Source organism: Convolutriloba macropyga, chromosome 5, assembly GCF_964194025.1.
Source record: "Convolutriloba macropyga chromosome 5, txConMacr16.3, whole genome shotgun sequence".
Classification (NCBI taxonomy): Eukaryota; Metazoa; Xenacoelomorpha; order Acoela; family Convolutidae; genus Convolutriloba; species Convolutriloba macropyga.
In genome coordinates this window covers 46,102,031-46,122,030 of record NC_134472.1, presented here as the reverse complement: position 1 = coordinate 46,122,030, position 20,000 = coordinate 46,102,031, and the positions used below count along the sequence as shown (strand labels likewise).

The 20,000-nt window shown below is 36.1% G+C and overlaps 1 protein-coding gene across 1 annotated transcript; it reads right to left on the bottom strand.

Moving 5' to 3' along the window:
- Positions 1-12,669: 12,669 nt before the first annotated feature.
- Positions 12,670-17,573, bottom strand: LOC142339419 (THO complex subunit 5 homolog A-like). Its single transcript, XM_075389442.1, has 4 exons — positions 15,944-17,573; positions 15,280-15,513; positions 14,737-14,937; positions 12,670-13,020 (listed from the first exon to the last, which is right to left on the bottom strand). The coding sequence occupies exons 1-4, from the start codon at positions 17,570-17,572 to the stop codon at positions 12,904-12,906; spliced, it is 2,181 nt and encodes a 726-aa protein (XP_075245557.1). The 5' UTR covers position 17,573; the 3' UTR covers positions 12,670-12,903.
- Between the last annotated feature and the right edge of the window lie 2,427 nt (positions 17,574-20,000).

Sequence of the window (20,000 nt, the reverse complement as noted above, 5' to 3'; positions counted from 1 at the left end):
AATGACCATTACTTTCTTTCGTCCCCAAAAAAAACAGTTTGGAAACTTTCAAAGTGCCGCGTGGCAAAACTGTCTGAACGAATAAAACGCCTTTTTGGTTCTGTCAATGCCCAACATTAGAACCGAAAAAATTGAATTGGACGGACTGCAAAATAGCGTGCAAAGAAGTTTTGAGTGAATCATTTCCACTTTTTTAGCGTGATAGCAATTGGTTGTAGTTTTTAATTTATCGCAGGCTTTTGATGTTAAGTTTAAAGTTAGTTTTAAAACACAACCGACTAAGGTCGGGCGAACTGCTTTCAAATGACCGTCGAGCGCTTGACTTGGGTTGTATCCAGCTGGGGCTCAGATATGCAAGCATTGGGAGTTGTGAGCTCGTTTTTTTTTGGGGGGGGGGGTAGCGAATGAGTGGGGGAATGAAACTCAAGATAAATAATCGTCCTGCACAACATAAAATTGTCGCCTCAAAAGTTTTGGTGAATTGCTTTCTAAGAGACAGGCTAGGCGTAAGGCCCTTAGAGAGCCTAATGACCTCCACTAGTTACCTGTTTATCCTTTTTTGAGGCCGAAAAGTCAATTGGGTCAGACGAAAAATCGGTCGAGCGAAAATTTGCATAAATGATTGCTATTAAATTCGTTTGAGAGCGATTAAATGACTACTAATGGCTGTAACTGTTTAAAATTGGCGCGAACAAGTAAACCGTTCCCAATTCTTTCATTATTCTACTCCGAATTTGCAATTCCAATAACCATTTCTCCAATTGTAACTGTCAAATTTAATACATTTGCTTTCAAGTAAGATTTAATTGAGTTTGAAAAAATAATCAATCGGTTGGCTGAAATCCATACAGCATGCGGAGATCAGTGACACCGGGTAAGCCAATTCAGCAGCATCGTGTTAGAATTCCGCGAAAGCTGTTTGAAATTTACCCGCGTGACCAGGTGGTCGGAGCAAAAATCAAGGGAAAAACTGATAACATACTAGTACATATTCTGAATTGAGAGATGGAACCAAAAAAAAACCAAATTCTCAATTTTTCTTCATTATTATACGGTAACGCCAGCTTTGGATAGTGCGCAAAACATATAAGGCAAAACTAAAGGTTAAAAAACGAAAAAAATCTTGAAGGCATATTTAATTCTTTCAAAACATAAAGATGTTATCCCATCAAATCCGGATCCTATTAAAATGGAAATATTCACACTATTAATGACCAAGCGCAAAAAATCGTGGAAAACCAGAGAGCAAATTACTAAGTTCAAAGTTAAAAACAAGTGACCTCATAGAAACTCTAGTTTCAAATGAGCGAACGCTTCATAGCAACAAGTGAACGACAGATCAAAGAATCGTTTCTGAATTGAGGTAAGCGACAATGCGACAAATGTAACTACAAATCAAAAAATAAAAATGAACTAAAAATTTAAAAATTAAAAACCAGTTAATTCACCTGGAAAATGAAACCAGTAAGCAACTAAAAATTCATTAGAAAGCTGATGTAGCATGTTATTGTTGCATAATTGAAGACAAAACAAACGCGGACCGAACTCAAAATAAAATCGAAGAACAGAATTTTTGATCGACGGTTAAACTCACTATAAGATTTACTTTGTTCTACTAGAAAGCAGCTAAGAGCTGCCATTGATGAAACCGACATGTTAAAAGCGAAAAATAACAAAAAGCGAAATTCAATGAATATTTTGCAGACAACCACTTAGGAAGCATTAATTTTTACCTCAAATAACAAGGAGGTAATCGTTGGCTCGTTTAAAAGCACGACTTTAACTTTTATAGCAAGATTCAATGTAAAAACTTGAAAAATTCTGACATTTTTGAAAGATGTCGCCGCCACAAAAAACAAACTACTGACTGCAAACACTGTCAGTTCCTTTATTGCTACTTAGATAGCCCAATTGTTTTATCAACCAACCTTAGTATCAGTAAACATTTGTGTCAAATTCATAAGAAATATGCTGTTTTAGACTGACAAGTGACAAGATACATAAATTACAACAAAAGGAACAAGATTACAAAAAAACACAATTAATTTATGAATACACGTAGTGTCAATGTCATAAAACAATTATTTTCCGTTAAACACTGTTAGAACACATATCAAACCTTAAAGACATCGCAGAAAATCAAAAGAAAGACTGCAAAAACAGCACTAAAATTAGTCGTGGAAAATTTTAAAATCTGGAAATTTAGTTCAGATGAAAAATTCTCTGTCCAATTTCAAAGCGGTTTGAAAGAATCTACGCTTTGAAACCAGCCATATTCGGCTTCTTTTACTATTTTAATGTTTTGCCAAAATTGCTGCTTCAAGTTGACTTCTCATTTACGTTAACAAGTTGAAAAAATTTCGAGATTTTAAAAAAGATGGATCGCCAATAAGAGACCAAATCATTTTGTTTTGAAATCCACAATGATCCTAGACACAAAGGTAAAAACATAGCCAGCAAATCGCCGGAAAATAGCCGCCGTTGGCGCGAATGACGCACATCGGGATTGAAACAGAAGGAAATAGAAGATAGAACTTAACAGAATTTCCAAAAAATGTGTGTGCAGTTTATTCGGTGCAGATGAGTACATTCTAAAACTATGATAAATTCAGCTTCTAAACTTTAAGCTATTCAGCTTAATAATAATGTTAGCTAGAAATCGCTTTAATGTACGTGGATAACCTAATGCACTGTGACTATGACCAGGCTTTATCGGTTTACCCCCTTTATTTTGATTTTTCTCTTTTGACAATGACCGCATTCACTTCATTTTGCGAAATTCCATTCAATGAAAAAATTTTAGTTGAAATAGTGAGTGAGTCAAGTCACGAGCCAAACGTGAATATCGTGACTTCTGTGTACGTGGATAACCTAATGCAGTGTGACTATGACCGGGCTTTATCGGTTTATCCCCTTTATTTTGATTTTTCTCTTTTGACAATGACCGCATTCACTTCATTTTGCGAAATTCCATTCAATGAAAAAATTTCAGTTGAAATAGTGAGTGAGTCAAGTCACGAGCCAAACGTGAATATCGTGACTTCTGTGAAAGGAAAAGCGTTATCAAAGGGTAAAGCGAATTTTGAATATAGCATGACCAGCCCTGAATTACATTTCAACAATTGACGAAACTAAAATCAACTACATCAGCCTTTTTAAAACATCAGATTTTCAAAACACAAAGACCAGCACGAAAGTCAACAGAGCGGTACAAAAACTGAAATAAAGTAACTTCATTTCTTTTTGAAAAAAAGTATTATCCAAGTTATTATTTCTAACAACGTTAAACTCAACAATCAAACACCAAATTTGAAGCAAATCACTGCAGACAACATGAACGGACAACACCAATGTCATTTGTCAAAAAAAAACTTTTTACGAATGTCAATAAAACACGCAACTAAGAAATGAACTCTTCAACATCTATTGCACTATCTATCAATTGAAAGAATATATCAACTTTAACAATGGGCAACCTCTCAACAAAATTAGCAGCAAAAGCAGGCAACAGCCAAAAACTCAATAAAAGCCGAAAACAAATGGTGTCGAAACCAATTAAATTATTAGCAATAACACTAACCATCGAATAGATCCAATTATTCCTAATTAGTAATGACATGATAACTGTCAAGGTGTATCAAGGTGTTAATGCCTTCAGTTTTGATGTTAAAAACAAGAAAAAAAATCAAAACTCCAAAAAATACATCAAACGAAATTCATCATTATTGAGGCTAATTGACAGAAAAAATCCGATAAACAACTAATATTTTTGAAAACTGGAGGTGTCAGTGTACTCATAACTGTTTGATATGAAAAATGTCGAAAACTGATGAAAATGAGACTTAAAAGAGCCAATTAGAGGTCTGCACAATGAAACTAAAAGACAGAACACAAAAATACCAAAGATTGAAAATTATAAAAATCGCTAGTATTTTTTCAAAAACAGTTGGCGTCAATGTAATAAAAACCATTAATTTCTTGCTCAGTCATTAAAACAATTTGAACGTGTTTCAATAGAACATTTCAGATATACCATTGATGACAATAAATAACAACAACGAAGAAAGAAAGATACGTTTTTTATATTAAAAATATGCGTACAGAAAATAAAAAGAAACTGCGAAAACAGACGCCAATTGCCGCACGTGGAACACTTTTCTAGCAAAATCTGTATAACCACCATTCTCTGACTTCTCTTTAAACAGCACTTAGAAAAAAACACTTTTTGAATAGTCGACTTTCACTCCCCTTGCTACTCCATTGTGACTATAATCAATCTGCAAGTTTAACTTCTCATGAACAATAAGAGGTCAAAAAAGTGTGAACAAATCGTTAAAAAATAAAACAGGGCAAGTCCTGAAATACAGTCCACCGATATGAATGAAATACTTAGAACTACTGGAACTGACTAGCGGATCAATTGAACAATGCCAGCCAATAAAAAATCTCAGAAGTCAACAAAATAAAAACCTTTTACACCTTTTACACCACACCTTTAAATAAATACCTTTTACACCACACATAAGCATTGAAAAAATTATTGGCCACTTAAGATCCAGATTATTGGTCACTAACTCGAGAATTATGACAACTGTTTTAAAAATTGTAAATCGGAAAATTTAAATAAAGTTCGCTAACAGCGAAATAATAAAATAATCGAAACCATTTTTTGTCTCTGGAATATGTCAAGTCACTCGTCTGCTAGATGTAAAAAAGTTTCATTGGCCCGCAAAGCGTAAAGATCGTTAAACTCAGAAAATGACAGAAACAATTCAAAATAATTCCAAATTATGATGAAATGATGCTAAAAGTCGGAATTTTCATAACTTCATAACCATTTCATTATCTCCAGAGACTATATAATTTATTATTTTCCGGGCTAAAATAGTTTTACAGGCTCAGAAAGATCGATAAACTAAGAAAATGATGATTTTCAGAAATTAAAAAAAATTCAAATTTTAATTAAAATTTTACAAAAGTTCTTGACAATTAAACAGTGAAAACCCTTCCATTGTCCCTAGCAACTATACAGTAACTTACTATCACACCCTAGAAAAAATCGCTTAAAATCGTGATAAAATCGCAGAGGAGGCTTCCTAGCCCATGCGGCTAAAAACTTTAGAAAATGACAATAAATCCCAAAATTGGTATCCTTTTACGTGTTTATGTTTGCAGTACCCAATTAAAGCTCATAAAATGACCAAAAAAGTGACTAATTATTTAGCAAAATACGTTCATCATCTTTGACAAACGTCAGTTCAAGACATCACACAAAAAACATGAAACATTGCAAAAAAGTGGAAAATTGAATCATTTTGGTCGCAACAAAGTGACCTTTCAACTTCGAATTAGGGGCTTCCCAGCAGCTACATTCCTCAAAGAGCTTGAATAACTACCGAAGCAAGCTTTGAGCCTCAAAAATCCACTGAGCCTTACCTGTTTATGCCGTTTTGAAAGATCAAGTCATCAAAAATCAAAAATGTGTTAAAACATCTTACAAAAAAAGAGCTCCCATACAATGGATTCTTGGATTGTGAAAACAGACAGCACACCAAAACAATACAAATTCCGAGTTGTAGAAAAACGAGAGCGCCTAAATAATAGCCGTTGAGAAGCTGAGTGCGGCTATTTATGAGAAATATTCACTATATTTAAAACTGGATAACTACTCGAAGACAAAATTGCTAAATTCTTGAGCTTGCTAATGATGTTTTTCTACGTCAATTAAATCGATCGGCCAAAACTGGCTGAACAAAAAACAAACCCAGTTGAGCATATATATCCCCTTACTAACACACGAAGTGAGGTGGAGAAAAATATTTTTGCCGAACGTGAAGACAAAAGATGGCGCAAATAGAATACATTAAATTCCAGGTGTGATTATTTTATTATGGTAAATATAGCAGTGCTACAAGCACAACTGTCTCTTATTTGTCAAGAATATGTCAATCAAAATAAAAATAATTAGCAATCTTCAGTTTTCTCAAATTTTTGTTTGTCGGACAGCTATAAAAACAAACGCAAAAAACGAGTACTTGTAAATTAATCAATATAGGCAAATACTTTCGAATTTGTTATCAACTAGCAGGCCCGCAAAAGTATAACAAGATCATTTGAAAAAAAAAGAAGTTTTAAAATTCATTTTTTCTACCACCTCGGGCTGAAACACATGCCCCTCGTTCAAAAGCCATAGGTATTACGTTATGTTACCGATGTGTTTGGTTTAGTATAACACCTCCAAGTCCCAGCAATTTTGTGTTCAACTTTTTTCGGCTTTGCTGACCCTTATAATTAGGGAGAGCTAAGACCTGTACAGATAACGAAATTCTACATGGTGTCGTAGCGTAACGCATGTAATACGTTAGGTTGCATTTTTAAGGAGCGTAAAAAAGAGAAGAAACAAGACATGGAGGGAGAGAAAACAGAAAAAAGAAAAGAAAGACAGAAAGGAAAGAGAAAAGAAAGAAACGAAAGGGCGAAACGAGAGAGAAGACAAAGGAAAGACAGAAAAAGGGCAGCAAAACAGAACAGAAGAAAAAGAGAGAAAAGAAAGACAGAAAAGACAAAAGAAGAGAAAAAAGGCAGAAAAGAAAGGAAGAGAAAGAGAGAAAAGCTAGATAAAACGAGAGAAAAAATTACCGAAAAAAGACAAAATAGAGAGAAAAGATGGGTGGACGAAAGAGGAAACGTCAAAAAAGACAAATGAAACAGAGAAAGAGAAACAAACAAAAAAAGAGGAAGAGAGAAAGGAGGGAAAAGAAAAAAGGACAGGAAAGAAAGAGAAAAGAAAGACAAACAAAAGAGAGAAAATAAATCGAGAAACGAAAGACAGAAAAGAGACAAAAGACAGAAAAGCAAGAAAAGAGAAAAGCAAGAGAGAAGTAAGAGAGAAAAACAGGAGAGAGAGAGAGAGAGAGAGAGAGAGAAAAGGCGAAAGGAGAGAAAGAAGAGAAAGAGGGAGCAGAAAGAAACAAATGAGAAAAGAAAGGAAAAAAGAGCAGAAAGGAAAAAGTTAAAAGAAAGAGAGAAAAAAGACAGAATTGAAAGACAGGAAAGAGAAACTCAATATAAAAGAAAAAGAAATCAAGTGAGAAAAGAAAGACAGAAAAAACACAAAAGAGCGGTAGAAAAAAGAAAAACAGAAAGGAAAGAGAAAAGAACGAGAAAATAAAGTGAAAACGACAGAGGAACGAAAGAGAAAACGAATGAAAACAAATAAAGGAAGAAAAAAAACAGAAAATAACAGACAAAAGCAATAGAGAAAAGAGAGAAATGAAATACAGAAAAGAAAAAAGAAAACGACAGAAAGCAAAAAAGAGAGAAGAAAGCAGAAAGAACAAAGAAGAAAAGAGAACGAGAGAGACAGAAAAGAAAATCAAAAACGAAAAGAGGCAGAAAATACTAACAGAAAGAAATGAGAGAAAAAAAAACCAAAGACAGACAAGACAGAGAAGAGCAAGAGAAAAGAAAGACAGAAAAGTGAGCGAGATAAAAAAGACAGAAGCTAAACAGGAACAAAAGAGAGAAAGGATGAGAAAAAAGGCAGAAAACAACAGAAAAGAGAAAACAAACAGAAAAGAAAAGCAAAGAAAGAGTACAGCAAGACAGAAAAGAAATAGAAAGGAAAGAGGAAAGAACGACAAGCTAAAGAAAAGAGAGGAACGAAAAAGAGAGAAACCATTAAGAAACTAAAAGGAGGAAAGAAAGAATAAAAAAGAAAAACAACGCAGACAAGTACAGAAAAAGACAGCAAAAAGCAGAATGACATAAAAGAGAGAGAGAGAGAAAAGCAAAAGAAAAGGAGAGATAAGGAAAGGAAAAAAGAAAGAGAAAAGAAAGTGAAAGGACAGATAAAAAGCAGAAGAGACAGAGAAAAAGAAATATACCCAAAAACAAAGCAAATGAAGGAGAAAATAAAAAGAAAAAGGAGCAAAGAAAAAAAGAAACGGAAGAGAAAAGATCTTCCTTCGGAAGTAAAAAAGAAAAATAGACCAAATTCATCACAGCATAACTTTTAAAAAACAAACTGGCAACAAAAGATTCAGTTAATTAAACTTCAGTTGTTCAAGTTTTTTATGAGACTGAGATCAAGAAAAACTGAAAACAAAAGAATCAAAAGATTGTTTAAAAATCGGTCACGCAAACATTCAGCGTAAAAAGTTTTGATTAAAAACATCCTGGGCTATCCAGTCACTGACCTTTATTGCATGAATTACTTTTCGGTCACTGACTTTTTGACAATGACAGCTTTTCGGTCATAGGCAGCTTTTCCAAGTATGAACCATTTTTACATTCAGTATTCAGTCATTGACCTTTACGGCATAGGTAAATTTTCGGTCATTTACTTTTTGGCAAGGTCAAGTTTTCAGTAATTGACCCTTTTCAAAATACATGCGAATCAATACGCTTTGATGTATAATTAAGAGGCCTTAAGACATGTGAAGATTAGGAGCTTAAACGTGGTGGTATAGGTATTCAAATTAATTTTAATATGTAGATTGATAGAAGACAGATAGTGACACGAGAAAGGCATGGAGCACAAAAAATTGTGAAAAAAGGAGGGAATTGGAGAAAGTGGAAACGGATGCGACGACGTTAATGACAAAAGTCCCGATAAATGCGCGGCTCATCTGTTTCTTAGCTCAACTCATTGCGCTTTTGCCTCTTAACTCACAGACCCCAGTTCGAATCCGACTGTTGTCAGTCGCTTTTCGCCGAAGAGCATGTTTAGGGGCTGTTAAAACATGTAAAGATTAGGAAATTAAACAAAGTGCCTTTTATGTCGACACTGATTTAATATACAGATATAGATGACAGCTTTTCGGTCATAGGCAGCTTTTCGAACAATGAACCATTTTTACATTCAGTATTCAGTCATTGACCTTTACGGCATAGGTAACTTTTCGATCATTTACTTTTTGGCAAGGTCAAGTTTTCGGTCATTGACCTTTTTCAAAATACATGCGAATCAAAACGCTTTGATGTGTATTTAAGAAGCCTTAAAACTTGTGAAGATTAGGAGCTTAAACATAAAGGTGTAGGAATTCGAATTATTTTTATTATGTAGATTGATAGAAGATAGATAGTGACAGGAGAAAGGCATGGAGCACAAAAAATTGTGAAAAAACGAGGGAATTGGAGAAAGTGGAAACGGATGCGACGACGTTAATGGACAAAAATCCCGATAAATACGCGGCTCATCTGTTTCTTAGCTCAACTCATTGCGCTTTCGCCTCTTAACTCACATACCCCGGCTAGAATCCGACTGTTGCCAGTCGCTTTTTGCCGAAAAGCATGTTTAGGGGCTGTTAAAACATGTAAAGATTAGGAGCTTAAACATGGTGCCTTTTATGTCGACAATGAATTAATATATAGAGATGGTTTTACTGGCCTCGTTTCAATCCATGAATATCTTGGTACGTCGAAAAGAACAAGAAATAGAAATATACGCAAATGCTCTGCTAGGTTCAGCTAATAAATTTCAATATTACCGAAGTGTACTTTTAGCGTACTCAAGTGAACGCAGTTACCGAAGTGTATACTTTCAGAATCAAATTTGGTATCAAATTCATCTGATGAGCTTCAGAGTTTTAGTTATTTCACCAATTGCAGTACAATTATGTAGCCTACAGACTTGGTCAAGAAAAATAGGTACGTACGGAAGGTCAAAAGTATGTATGAGTATTTTAAAAGAGCGCTGTTGCAAGATTGCAACCATCTTGCATCCATATCAGCGACAGACAAAACAAATTGAAATTCGGACAGCGCACAATATACGAAGTTAAATTTTAAATTGAAACGAACTTATGCATTTACATTGAGTTTACTTTCCTGCACATCTTTGTTCCAGAAGGCATTTATTGGAGGTATTTAATTTCGCCGCTTAAATCTAGATGTAAAACCTTTCTAAAAATTTGTCAGAATTTTAAACAGTTCGTCCTTCCCCCGCTTAGTGGGCTTATAACTTTTACAAACTCATGCGTACGTGCTATTTTTACAGAGTAACGTGCTACATAACAAACATAGCTGGCAGATTGCCAGAAAATAGCCGCAATAGATTCGTAGATCGGCAGTCTAAAAAAACAGTAAAAAAGACAGACTAAAAAAATTCGTCTTTTCATTGAAGGCTGATCTGTTATATTTTGATTAAAAATCTGTATAAGTTATTGCTGCCTCTAATAGCTGATCTCAAATAACCTTCATTTAGAGTGACACACACCCACTTGACCTTATCTCTTTGAATTAAAGTAAATAAAAGTCAATTTCAAATTGAGGAAGTCATTTTTGAGAGTGAGGTAAGTCAAGTGTGACCAAAAAATTAATCACGCGCATGAACAAAAAAACTCGCTCCACCTAGAGCGAAAAATGACGTCACAAATGCAATTCAGTTAAAATTGCATGAACGAATGAACCAATAGTGGCTGTGACGTCATATGGTCGTAACAAAAATCATCACGACGAAATAAAAAAACATAACAGGACAAGTCCTGACGTACAATTCAAAGAATTTTTATTGACTAAACAATAAACGACTTATAACGGACTATGAGTGAATTGGGAAAACCATTTCTAAAAAAAATCATAAAAAAAATAAAAGAAACAAAAAATCGGTGTCAAAATGCTGCATGTGAACGAAACACCACTAGCGAGAAATGAAAATTTGGTTCACACAAAAAACTAGGCCTAGAATGAGCTATTAATGGGTTGGGAAAACCATTTAGAAAAAACCCGATCCAAAAAAAAAATCGAAAAAACAGTAAAAATCAATGTGAAATTGCCGCATGTGAACAAAAAACCACTAGCGAGAAAGCGAATTTTTGTTCAAACACCATTTTTTCACTCTACTTTAAAATTAGAGCAAAAAAATTCACGCCGCAAAACCACTCGCTTTTTGCTCTATTTCCTGTTTCGGCGTGACCAAAATAACTACTCCAATTTGACTTCAAAAATCATGAAAATGTGTGAACAGATATTAAAAAAAAACATAGCCGGAAGAATTCCGGAAACGACTCGAAGTGAAAATCCATTTAACGCCATCCAACTACTCATCAAACTAATTTATGCCTTCACTAATTTATTATTATCTTGAAACAAAACCATGAACCAAAAAAGTTAAAATAAAATCAAATCTGTTAAAATATGATAAAAAATCTGATCAAACTTTGTTATAAATTGAGATCCCGAAAAAACTATCTCTGCCAAAATAACGTCATCAAAACAACTAGTACTTAAAAAACCACATGTGAATTTCGAAAAATACTTTAGGCTAAATTATGAAAAAAAAGCTCTTATAAAGAACTTCCAGTGAAAAACTGGAAAAAGTTACTAATTTTTTAATATTTCAAAAGCATAAGTCAAGAAATTCCCTTCAGTCAAGAGGGTATCCAGATTCTCGCAAAACAATAGGCAAGTATAGGCTAAAAAACTTTGCTAAAAACTGAAAAAAAAACGGAAAACTGCACAAAATTAAGAAAAATAGTTTCAATTTTCGCCATTTTTTTGTCATATTTCTCAACAAAAAAATGATTCTTACCCACAAAACTGTAATCAATTGTTATCATAACTTTTTTCAAGTAGAAGGGGTTTCTTCAGTACCCATTTGAGCCAGTAAAACAAAATAATCGTAAAAAAAAACGCAAAAATTAGCCCGAAAATCAGCAAAATACATTAAAAACCTCCGAATTATAATAAAATTCATATGAATTTCAAAAATCCTTCAAACCACTGCCGAAATCAGCCTAAAATTAAAACAAAATCATAACCAAACCTCTTAACCAAAATAAACGAAAAAAAAACTGCTTCAAAATGCCGCACGTGAACAAAAAATTTCGCTCGCTTAGAGAAATTTTTTTCACACATCAATTTCTCGCTCTCTCTCAAAAACAGCGGTATGAACAAAAACCACTCTCTTTTCGCTCCACTCTTCACTTTTATTCGGCACCAAAATCACTCCAAATTTTTTCACGCGTTTCATTTACCGCTTCAAAAATCACTCCAATAAAATTGATTAAAAAAAGGACTTCTCCAATACTCCTATTCGAGGCGTAAAAAAGACAGCGCCCCAATACAATTCAAATTCTTTGAATTGTGAAAAAACCAAGAGAAGGCCATTAATAAAGAAATTGTAATGGGGGTCCGAATAGATCCACTTTTTTTATGGGTGCAAAGCATCCGACCAGGGATGGATTGGAACCGTCGACCTCCGTATTTCTCGACAGAAGCATTACCCACTCGGCTTTCTCACCGTGATTTCCTATCTTCCAATCGTTTTTATTATAGCAACAAACTTGAGAAGTCTACTTCAGAAGTAAAAAAAAATGTTCCAGAACAAAAGCGCAAAAATGGTCAAGCAAAAATGTTGCTTAAGGAAGAAAAACACGTTACAAAAATAGGCTCAAACTTCGTCCGATAGCAATCAAACAACTTGAAGCCCTAAACTGTCTGTGATCAAAAACAAGTTAGCTTAGTACAGCACGTTCCCAATTGTACTATTATCAATATCACTTCGCCTTTCTCTTCATTATTTGATGGAAGTCGTCTTTTGATTCAGCTGCCGAAGCCTACATACTGTTGGCGACGTATGACTACATACGAAGCCTACATACAGACGAAGCCTACATTCTGTTGTTAAGACGAAGCCTACATACTGTTGTTCGAAATAAAAAGAAACAGAGAAAAAAGAATAAATTGGGACACTTAATCATCAGACTAAATTATCAAATCAACACGAAGAAAAGGTCAAAAGACATTATCGAACAAGAAAGGTAAAATATTTGATGGAAGATCAGCTCAACATCTGTTTAATGGCTATCGAACTTCCAGTACTTCTCGACAATCATTAAGACACCAACATTTATAAGTCTCCTTAATTCGTCATTCTACTCTTGAGATCTGGGTTTTTGATCAGTTAAACAAAAATAGGCCCGTGTTTGGCTTGTATGTGAAGGGTCGCGCTCTGTTTCTTCCCTTGAACTGTCTAGGATATACTCGCTCACTGGCCCTAGACGAATCGGTCATCACCTAAAACAAAGCCAAAGTTCACTTCAAAATAAATCAAAATTTTCCACATGTGATAAACTGTTTCCTATTGTTGTTAATGACCTAATGACCCCACTTAATGGCTTCTACTTAAGGTCAGGCCCCGAACAGAAACGATCTAAATTAGCCCATAATACGACCGTTTACTTTCTATGCTCAATTCCAGTTTACAACAATAGCGGCTAAATATTCCAACTAAGGCTCGATTAGAAACATAGACGGGGCCGCACAACCTTTGGTGCGTCCAGAAAAAAACCTTAAATAAATGCCGGCGCTTTGATGTCACAAAAGACTGGAATTGGTTTTTAAAAACTACGTGATAGTAGTATACTGTAGCAATCCACTTGAACTAAAGACTGATCAATTGGACACATCAAACAAAAAAAAATAACCGATTAACATCGGGCAAATTGATCTCAAATGACCAACCAGCTGTTGTCTTCGGTAGCTGCCAGCTGGGGCTTAGGGGTCAGGGTGGTGACCGGTGTGTGTGTGTGTCTGTGGGGGGGGGGGGGGGTCAAGCGATGGGTGGGGTAGCGAAGGCTAGATGAGAGAGGGTTAAAATGGACAGGTGCCGGAAGGTGGACAATGGGATGGTTGAGGAGGGAGGGGGGGGGGGGGGGTTGACTGAGGGGTCAAACTTTAAGATCAAGAACAAATTGTCTCCTCAAAAGTTTTGGTGAATCGCATTCTTAGAGTATAGTAAAGCTTAGAACTTAATGCCCTCCGAGCTCTACATGTTTATCCCGTTTTTGAGGATAAAAAGTCAAATGGGTCAGACAACAAATCAGTCAAACAGAGCAATTAAACAAATTAGGAAAAAGCAAATTTTTCAAGTTGCGACTCGAAAAGCTTTTTTGATAACAGATCGTCTAATATTTGCCCAGCTTAAGCTGGGCAACACTTCATAAAAATACAAAAAAAAACAAACAATGCATCTCAAAAAACGCTTCAAATATAATCAAAAAAATCTACAAAATGCAGAATTCGTTCAATTATTTTATGAAAATCTGGCCTATCAAAGTCACTTAGTAACAATAACCCTAGGACTACCCTCGGAAAACAATTTAACAAAAATATTCAGAAAGGCAGGGAAACAGAGGAATTAGGGGGAAAAAATTCAAAGTGATACCAATCAAATCAAAAGGTCAACAAAATGCGTATACAGACTAGTCTCTAAAACGGCGAAATCACATAAATAGCTCAAGATTGCATCTAAAAATTTAATATATGATTGATATGGTCAAAAGCGCTCCCGAATGTAGTTACGTGTTAATATGTTTTACGAAAACCACTTTACTCGATAAAGCTAAGTAAAAACTTTAAAAATGATGCGAAAAAGCAGCATGTGATGACAAGATTTTGCTCGCTCGCGAAGATTTTTTCATACCTACTTTTCTCACTATCTTTAAAATGCGATATTGTTGGAAAATCACTTTCCCTTTTTCTCTGATTTTCAATTTGCTCAGCCGTTTGACCTAAAAACTTAGTTTTCACGTGCGGCATTGACTTTTACATCCTGTTTTTTACTCCTCTTCGAGTCGTAAACAAAGACTGCACCAAACTAATCCAAACTTTTTTCATTGCAAAAAGGAGAGTGCCTAAATAATAGCACTTGAGAGGCTGATGGCGGATAATAACAAAACATTTATGTCATAAAAAAAGTAATTCGGAGATAGCGATGTTGATGTAACGCACTTCGAAGCAGCACATGAGGTGGTAGAGCTGCACAGTGAGTAAGTCAATTTTCTGCTCATCTGGACACACTTGGAGTGCTCTGATGTTGGCCTCCTCTTCCAGCTGTCTCAGGAGGGCAGCCCAGTTGGGTAGCAGGTCAGTGGCCACTGGGGAGAACCGCAGATTGAACACAGGACACGAGTTGGGGTAGTTCTGCATAACCTAGAACAACATGCATATTTAAACACAAAAAATGTTTGCTTTCCTGCGAACTAGTTGCAGGTAATATTGCAACTCTACAACTGCAAATTCGACGCTCTTCATTAATTGCCACAAACTTGCGTCCAAAAAAAAACCAAATGTGTCGTCATATACCGTTGCAGCAATGCCAATATAGCTCTCTACGTGGGGTTTGAAAACGTCAATTCAAAAAGCCCCTCCCCTAAAATGGCGGAATACAACTTCAAGAATTTAGCAAAATTCCGTTTAAATTATTGTGTAACAAATAAATATCAAGTTGTCGAGTTCCAAAAAGAGTTTGTCATAGTATCAAAAATTGTTAACCTCAATGTAGGCATGCAGCTGTTCCTTGCTTTGGAAGTTTTTGACCAGCACTGCGAAAAAATGCATGGCATTTTCCCTTGCTTCTGAGAAGAGTGACGGGTCAATTTTGAGACCGGTGCGATATTCCTCGCTGCTGATTGGTTGGAACTTGAGTATGCTGGTGGACAACTTGATGGGGTAGAATTTGAGGCAGGAGGGTGGAAGAGGTACTGTCTTCTTCTCCAAACTTCCAACCTAAACACAAAAATATGACTGAGCCCACAAATCTAGTGCTCCATGTCGGGATCAATGAAGACAGCATTATACGTGTCCTAAACTATGTTGCCAATTTCATAACAATCTCCTAGTATAACGCAGTTTGATGAAAAGGTTGCTGTGTATTAACAGACAGCACGACTAGTCACTTGAAACATTCACCTCTACATTGGAATTTTTAGAAGTGTTAGGTCTGAAGTTCCGCACCAAAGCTGTAGATACTGACATAACAGAGATGTCAAAAAGGAAGCGGTTTGCTAGCAGGTTCAGCGATTTACTGGAAAACCCAAAGAACTTTGAGAACTAGAATTACATGAAAATTACTTCTAATGTAATTTAGGAGAACCAGGGAAATCAAAACGCTACTACGTTCACCGAAATTGAAATGAAGATAGTATATAGAGCTCACCTGACGAGCCAACTCAATCCGACTCTTGACTCTCTCCTGTGCCATAGCTACCACCTGTCCCAAAGAATGGGCAGCTACACTCTCCTCCCATTTAACAGCATCTCCCGCCCTCAGGGTCTTGAAATCGACTCCACAGATCCTCTGTACCCAATGGTATGCGAAACCAATCTGGCGAGTAAATTTGGAGAACGAGGTGATGTTGTACTTCTCGAACATGTAGTAATTTGAAGGGTTCGGGGTGTCCGCGCCATCATCCTTCGGGAACAAATTAGTCAACACAGTTGTAAGCGAATTTGCAGGCGAGGTTTTCAATCTAGGTTTCACAACTACAAGATTTAAGCATACTAGAAACGAGAAGACCATTTCAATCTTTTCAAGGCGGTCCTTTACGCCAATTTCGACAGACACCATCATTGGGTGTTCTTTCAGTAGTTTGCTGCTTTTGTTAGCAACAACTCCGGGCGAACTAGTAGTCGCACTAGCACTTGCAGATGGTGAGATTTCCACACCTTTACCTGCAGCACCTCTGTTACTTCTAGAATCGTCCGATTGCTGTTCGGAAGCTCCATTAGCGTCATCTTTATCGTCATCATCGCCTAATAGAACCGTGGGGTCAACACTACTTTCAGTTTCTGGAGGCTGACCCAAAATTTTGACAGAAACCATTGAGCTCGATCCAAACGCCTCCGCATACGCCGTTGCTTGGGAGTACAGAATAAAAAGTGGTGCCGGAAGGTGCCTGATTTTTTCATGAACTTCACTAAAAAATGTTTCCACACCCAAAGCTTCTTCCAGGGGCTTGGTTGATTTGATTACTTCATCGACTGTAGGCAACAACTTATGCAACGTTCGCTTCTTCTGTTCAATTAGAGTTTTCAGTTTAGCTCGATCTCTTACCGATTCTTTGAACTCGTTTCCAAGTCTCTTCCGTTCAGACAATTCAAACTGCAATTGGGCTAATTTCAGGAGGTACGGATCGTCTCCAATCTTTTCTTCGTCGTAAATTTCATTGTTAGCTTTCTCTTTCAGCTCTTCAACTGGAATTAATTCAATTTCCTCGTCTCTGGACTTGAAGTTGAGACACTTTTGGATCTCTTTTTTCAAATGAGAAATCTCGTATTGCACATTCATCAGCTGCAGGTACTTTTCATCAACTTTTTCTTTGGCCACCGTAGAGTTTTCTCGGAGCAGTTTGCACTTAATTTGACCATACCTATTTAATCTGCGCATCAGGGTAACTAACACACATGCTTCAGATCTGAGGCTAATCATTTTTGATTTATCATTATCATCAAACGATGCTTTAGCTTTTATTTTGGCCATATCGTTAACAACACTCTTCAGTTTAGCCGCAATATCAGCCGCATCAGTCGTATCTTGTTCCGAAGATCGACTCAAAACATACTTATTCTCGTCAAACTTAACATCTTGAGAATCTTGAGTTTCAGCTTCAGAAGTGGTTTCAACGGAGCTAGTGTCCATTTTCTTTTCCGGTGAAACGGGCTCATTTTTTACTGGACTAGCACTTGGCGGTTCTTCTTTGGCTCTCTTTTTAGCAGGAGATTCTTCAACTGTTGTTACTGCAGCAGCAGCCGCAGGATCAGAACGTCGTGTTTTTTTCGGAGCCATCTTATCTGGAAAATGAACAAATTGAAGAAATAGGCTCAACTCTACCGAGCTGTATATCGGCGAAGATTTGGTAAGATTTCAACTTTTGATGAACCAAAACAACAGAACTATGTGAATGCTTGGCACCAAGGTGATCAGCTACCATGAGGAATTTCACATTTTCCACACACGTGCTCTAGACTCATATTGTTATCAATTTCACATTTATAAAGAAAGAAATGTTGCTGACCTTAATGGCTTCGCAGAAAAACAATTAATTGCAACAGAAAAATTCATTCAATGAGAAGTCAATCTAATCTAAACTAAATAATAGGGATATGAAGACATCCGATTAAACTACGTGTAAGAGAAAATTCTAATAAATGGTTGTTAGCACCTTAAAAAGAAAATTAATCGCATCACAGAATAGAGCAGAAATTTACTGAGATCATCAAAAGCTGCGAGCTAAAAAATCTTTATGATTATATCGTACTTTGCAGATATGTAAGAGCCAATGACAACGTCGGAGAGGGGTACACAATAACTGAATATAATTTAATGATTGATGGTATAATAGCCACTTTTTGAAGTATTGTATGCACGCATTTTATGGAGCCAATTTACATAAATATCATAACGACAGCTTCACTCTAAATGTCCACATACAAAATTATTCACTTGCATGAAAACAGTAATTAGTATAAAAACAGGGAACTAAAGCTTGAAAGGTAGCTATAGTGGTTTGAAATATTTTTCGCGTCCCCAAAACAGTTTGCACGGCCTCTGCTCTTAACTTGTAAATTTCTATTGTATATTTCCTTTGAGAAAAATGCTTACCAAAATAATGAAACAATGAAACGATCCGGAACCGATCATTCGCAAGTGTAGTAGTCATGAACCTACGACTAACATTCAGAAACATTTTGCTCCACCGAGACTTTTGCGGGATAATTCTGATCAACTGAGAAAACATAACCGAGTACGGTGAGCTGAGTTGCTCCCACATGACAAGGGATCAATTGTGTCTTAATTAGCAGGCGTTATAACGACAGCGAGAGACTTAAAAGCATGGTATTCGAGCTTATTATAGAAAGACCACTTCTACTATTTAAAATGAAAAACAATTCAATTTTGGCGCACTTTTGAATTGAATTTTAGTAGCAAAACGACTCGAATAAAGATAGGCTTAAAATTTGAATTGAGAATTCTAGATCACGAAAAATTAATAACTCAAGTAAGATTCGCTAGAAAAGTCAAAGCATCGATCGAAAAATTGATGACGCGGAAAAAACAAGCCCTGACGTACAATTCAAACACATTTAATTGACTAAACAAATAACTCGACCTCTAAAGGACTACGAACGAGTTGAGAAAGCCCTGTAGAAAAAATCCAATCAAAAACAAAAAAAATATAGTCAACATTCCGCACCTAAATAAAAACACCGTTTTCATCCCCAAAATTAAAATAAGAGTAAACAAGTTGTTCGCTGCAAAACCACCCGCTTTTGCTTTCTCCCTGTTTGGGCCTGACTAACTTTTTCACTTCAATTTGACTGCGAAAATCATGAAGTGTTAAGAAACCTTAAAAACGTAACCGAAAGAATTGACAACCCTAACTGACATAAATGAACTCCTACTTAATTATATTAACCTTTATGAAACAATAACGAAACAATAGCATTATGAAACAATAACAGGAAATTAACAATGGGACAGTATTTGGCGACAAACATTGTACATAACCGACTAACGTCGGGCAAATTGCTCTCAAGCGACCGGCTGGCTTCGTCAGTAGCTAGCCACGGTTTAGTGAGGCTAGCTACTGAAGGGTCGTAAGGTAAGCGCAGCGGGGATGCAAAATTTGATTGGGGGACTGATGTGGGGGCGGTGCGTGGGTGGGGTGTGGGATCAATTTTAAGAACCGCCCTTCACACCATAAGTATAAGTCTCCAAAACAGTTTCTGTTAATCGCATACTTGAAGACTAGTGGGCTGAACGGCTTTAAGAGAACAAGGAAAACTGGTCGCTACCTCTTTATACCGTTTCTGAAGACGAAATTCAAGTGGGTAAGACAAAAAACTGGCCCAGCGAAAAATTACATAAAAGAGACAAACAGGATTAACATATTTGCAACAAACTGCTTTTGAGAGCAATTAACAATGATTTGCTAAAAAGTGTTTGTTAAGTCATTTATGATAAAAAAAACCATTTCTAGTATAATTCATTGTTAATGAGGATCAGAGATGATGACATTACGCCATATAACAGCAGCTGAAGAGCGGCATCAACAACGAGAGAGAGAGAGAGAGAGAGACAGAGAGATAAAATGTGAACGAGAAAGAGAAGGAAGGAAACCCTGACCGACAGAGAGAGAGAGAGAGAGAGAGAGAGAGATAGGAACACTTTTCATGATGGGATTCGACTCTGCAAATTTTAGTTTTCTAGCCTT

What these genes read in the sequence shown, in the direction of transcription:
- LOC142339419 (XM_075389442.1), bottom strand. Translation starts at nt 17,572, where the DNA reads ATGGCTCCGAAAAAAACACGACGTTCTGATCCTGCGGCTGCTGCTGCA. An exon ending in GGATTGAGTTGGCTCGTCAG is followed by an intron (nt 15,514 to 15,943) that starts GTGAGCTCTATA and finishes TTTTGTGTTTAG; the next exon opens with GTTGGAAGTTTGGAGAAGAA. An exon ending in ACCTCATGTGCTGCTTCGAA is followed by an intron (nt 13,021 to 14,736) that starts GTGCGTTACATC and finishes GCTTTGTTTTAG; the next exon opens with GTGATGACCGATTCGTCTAG.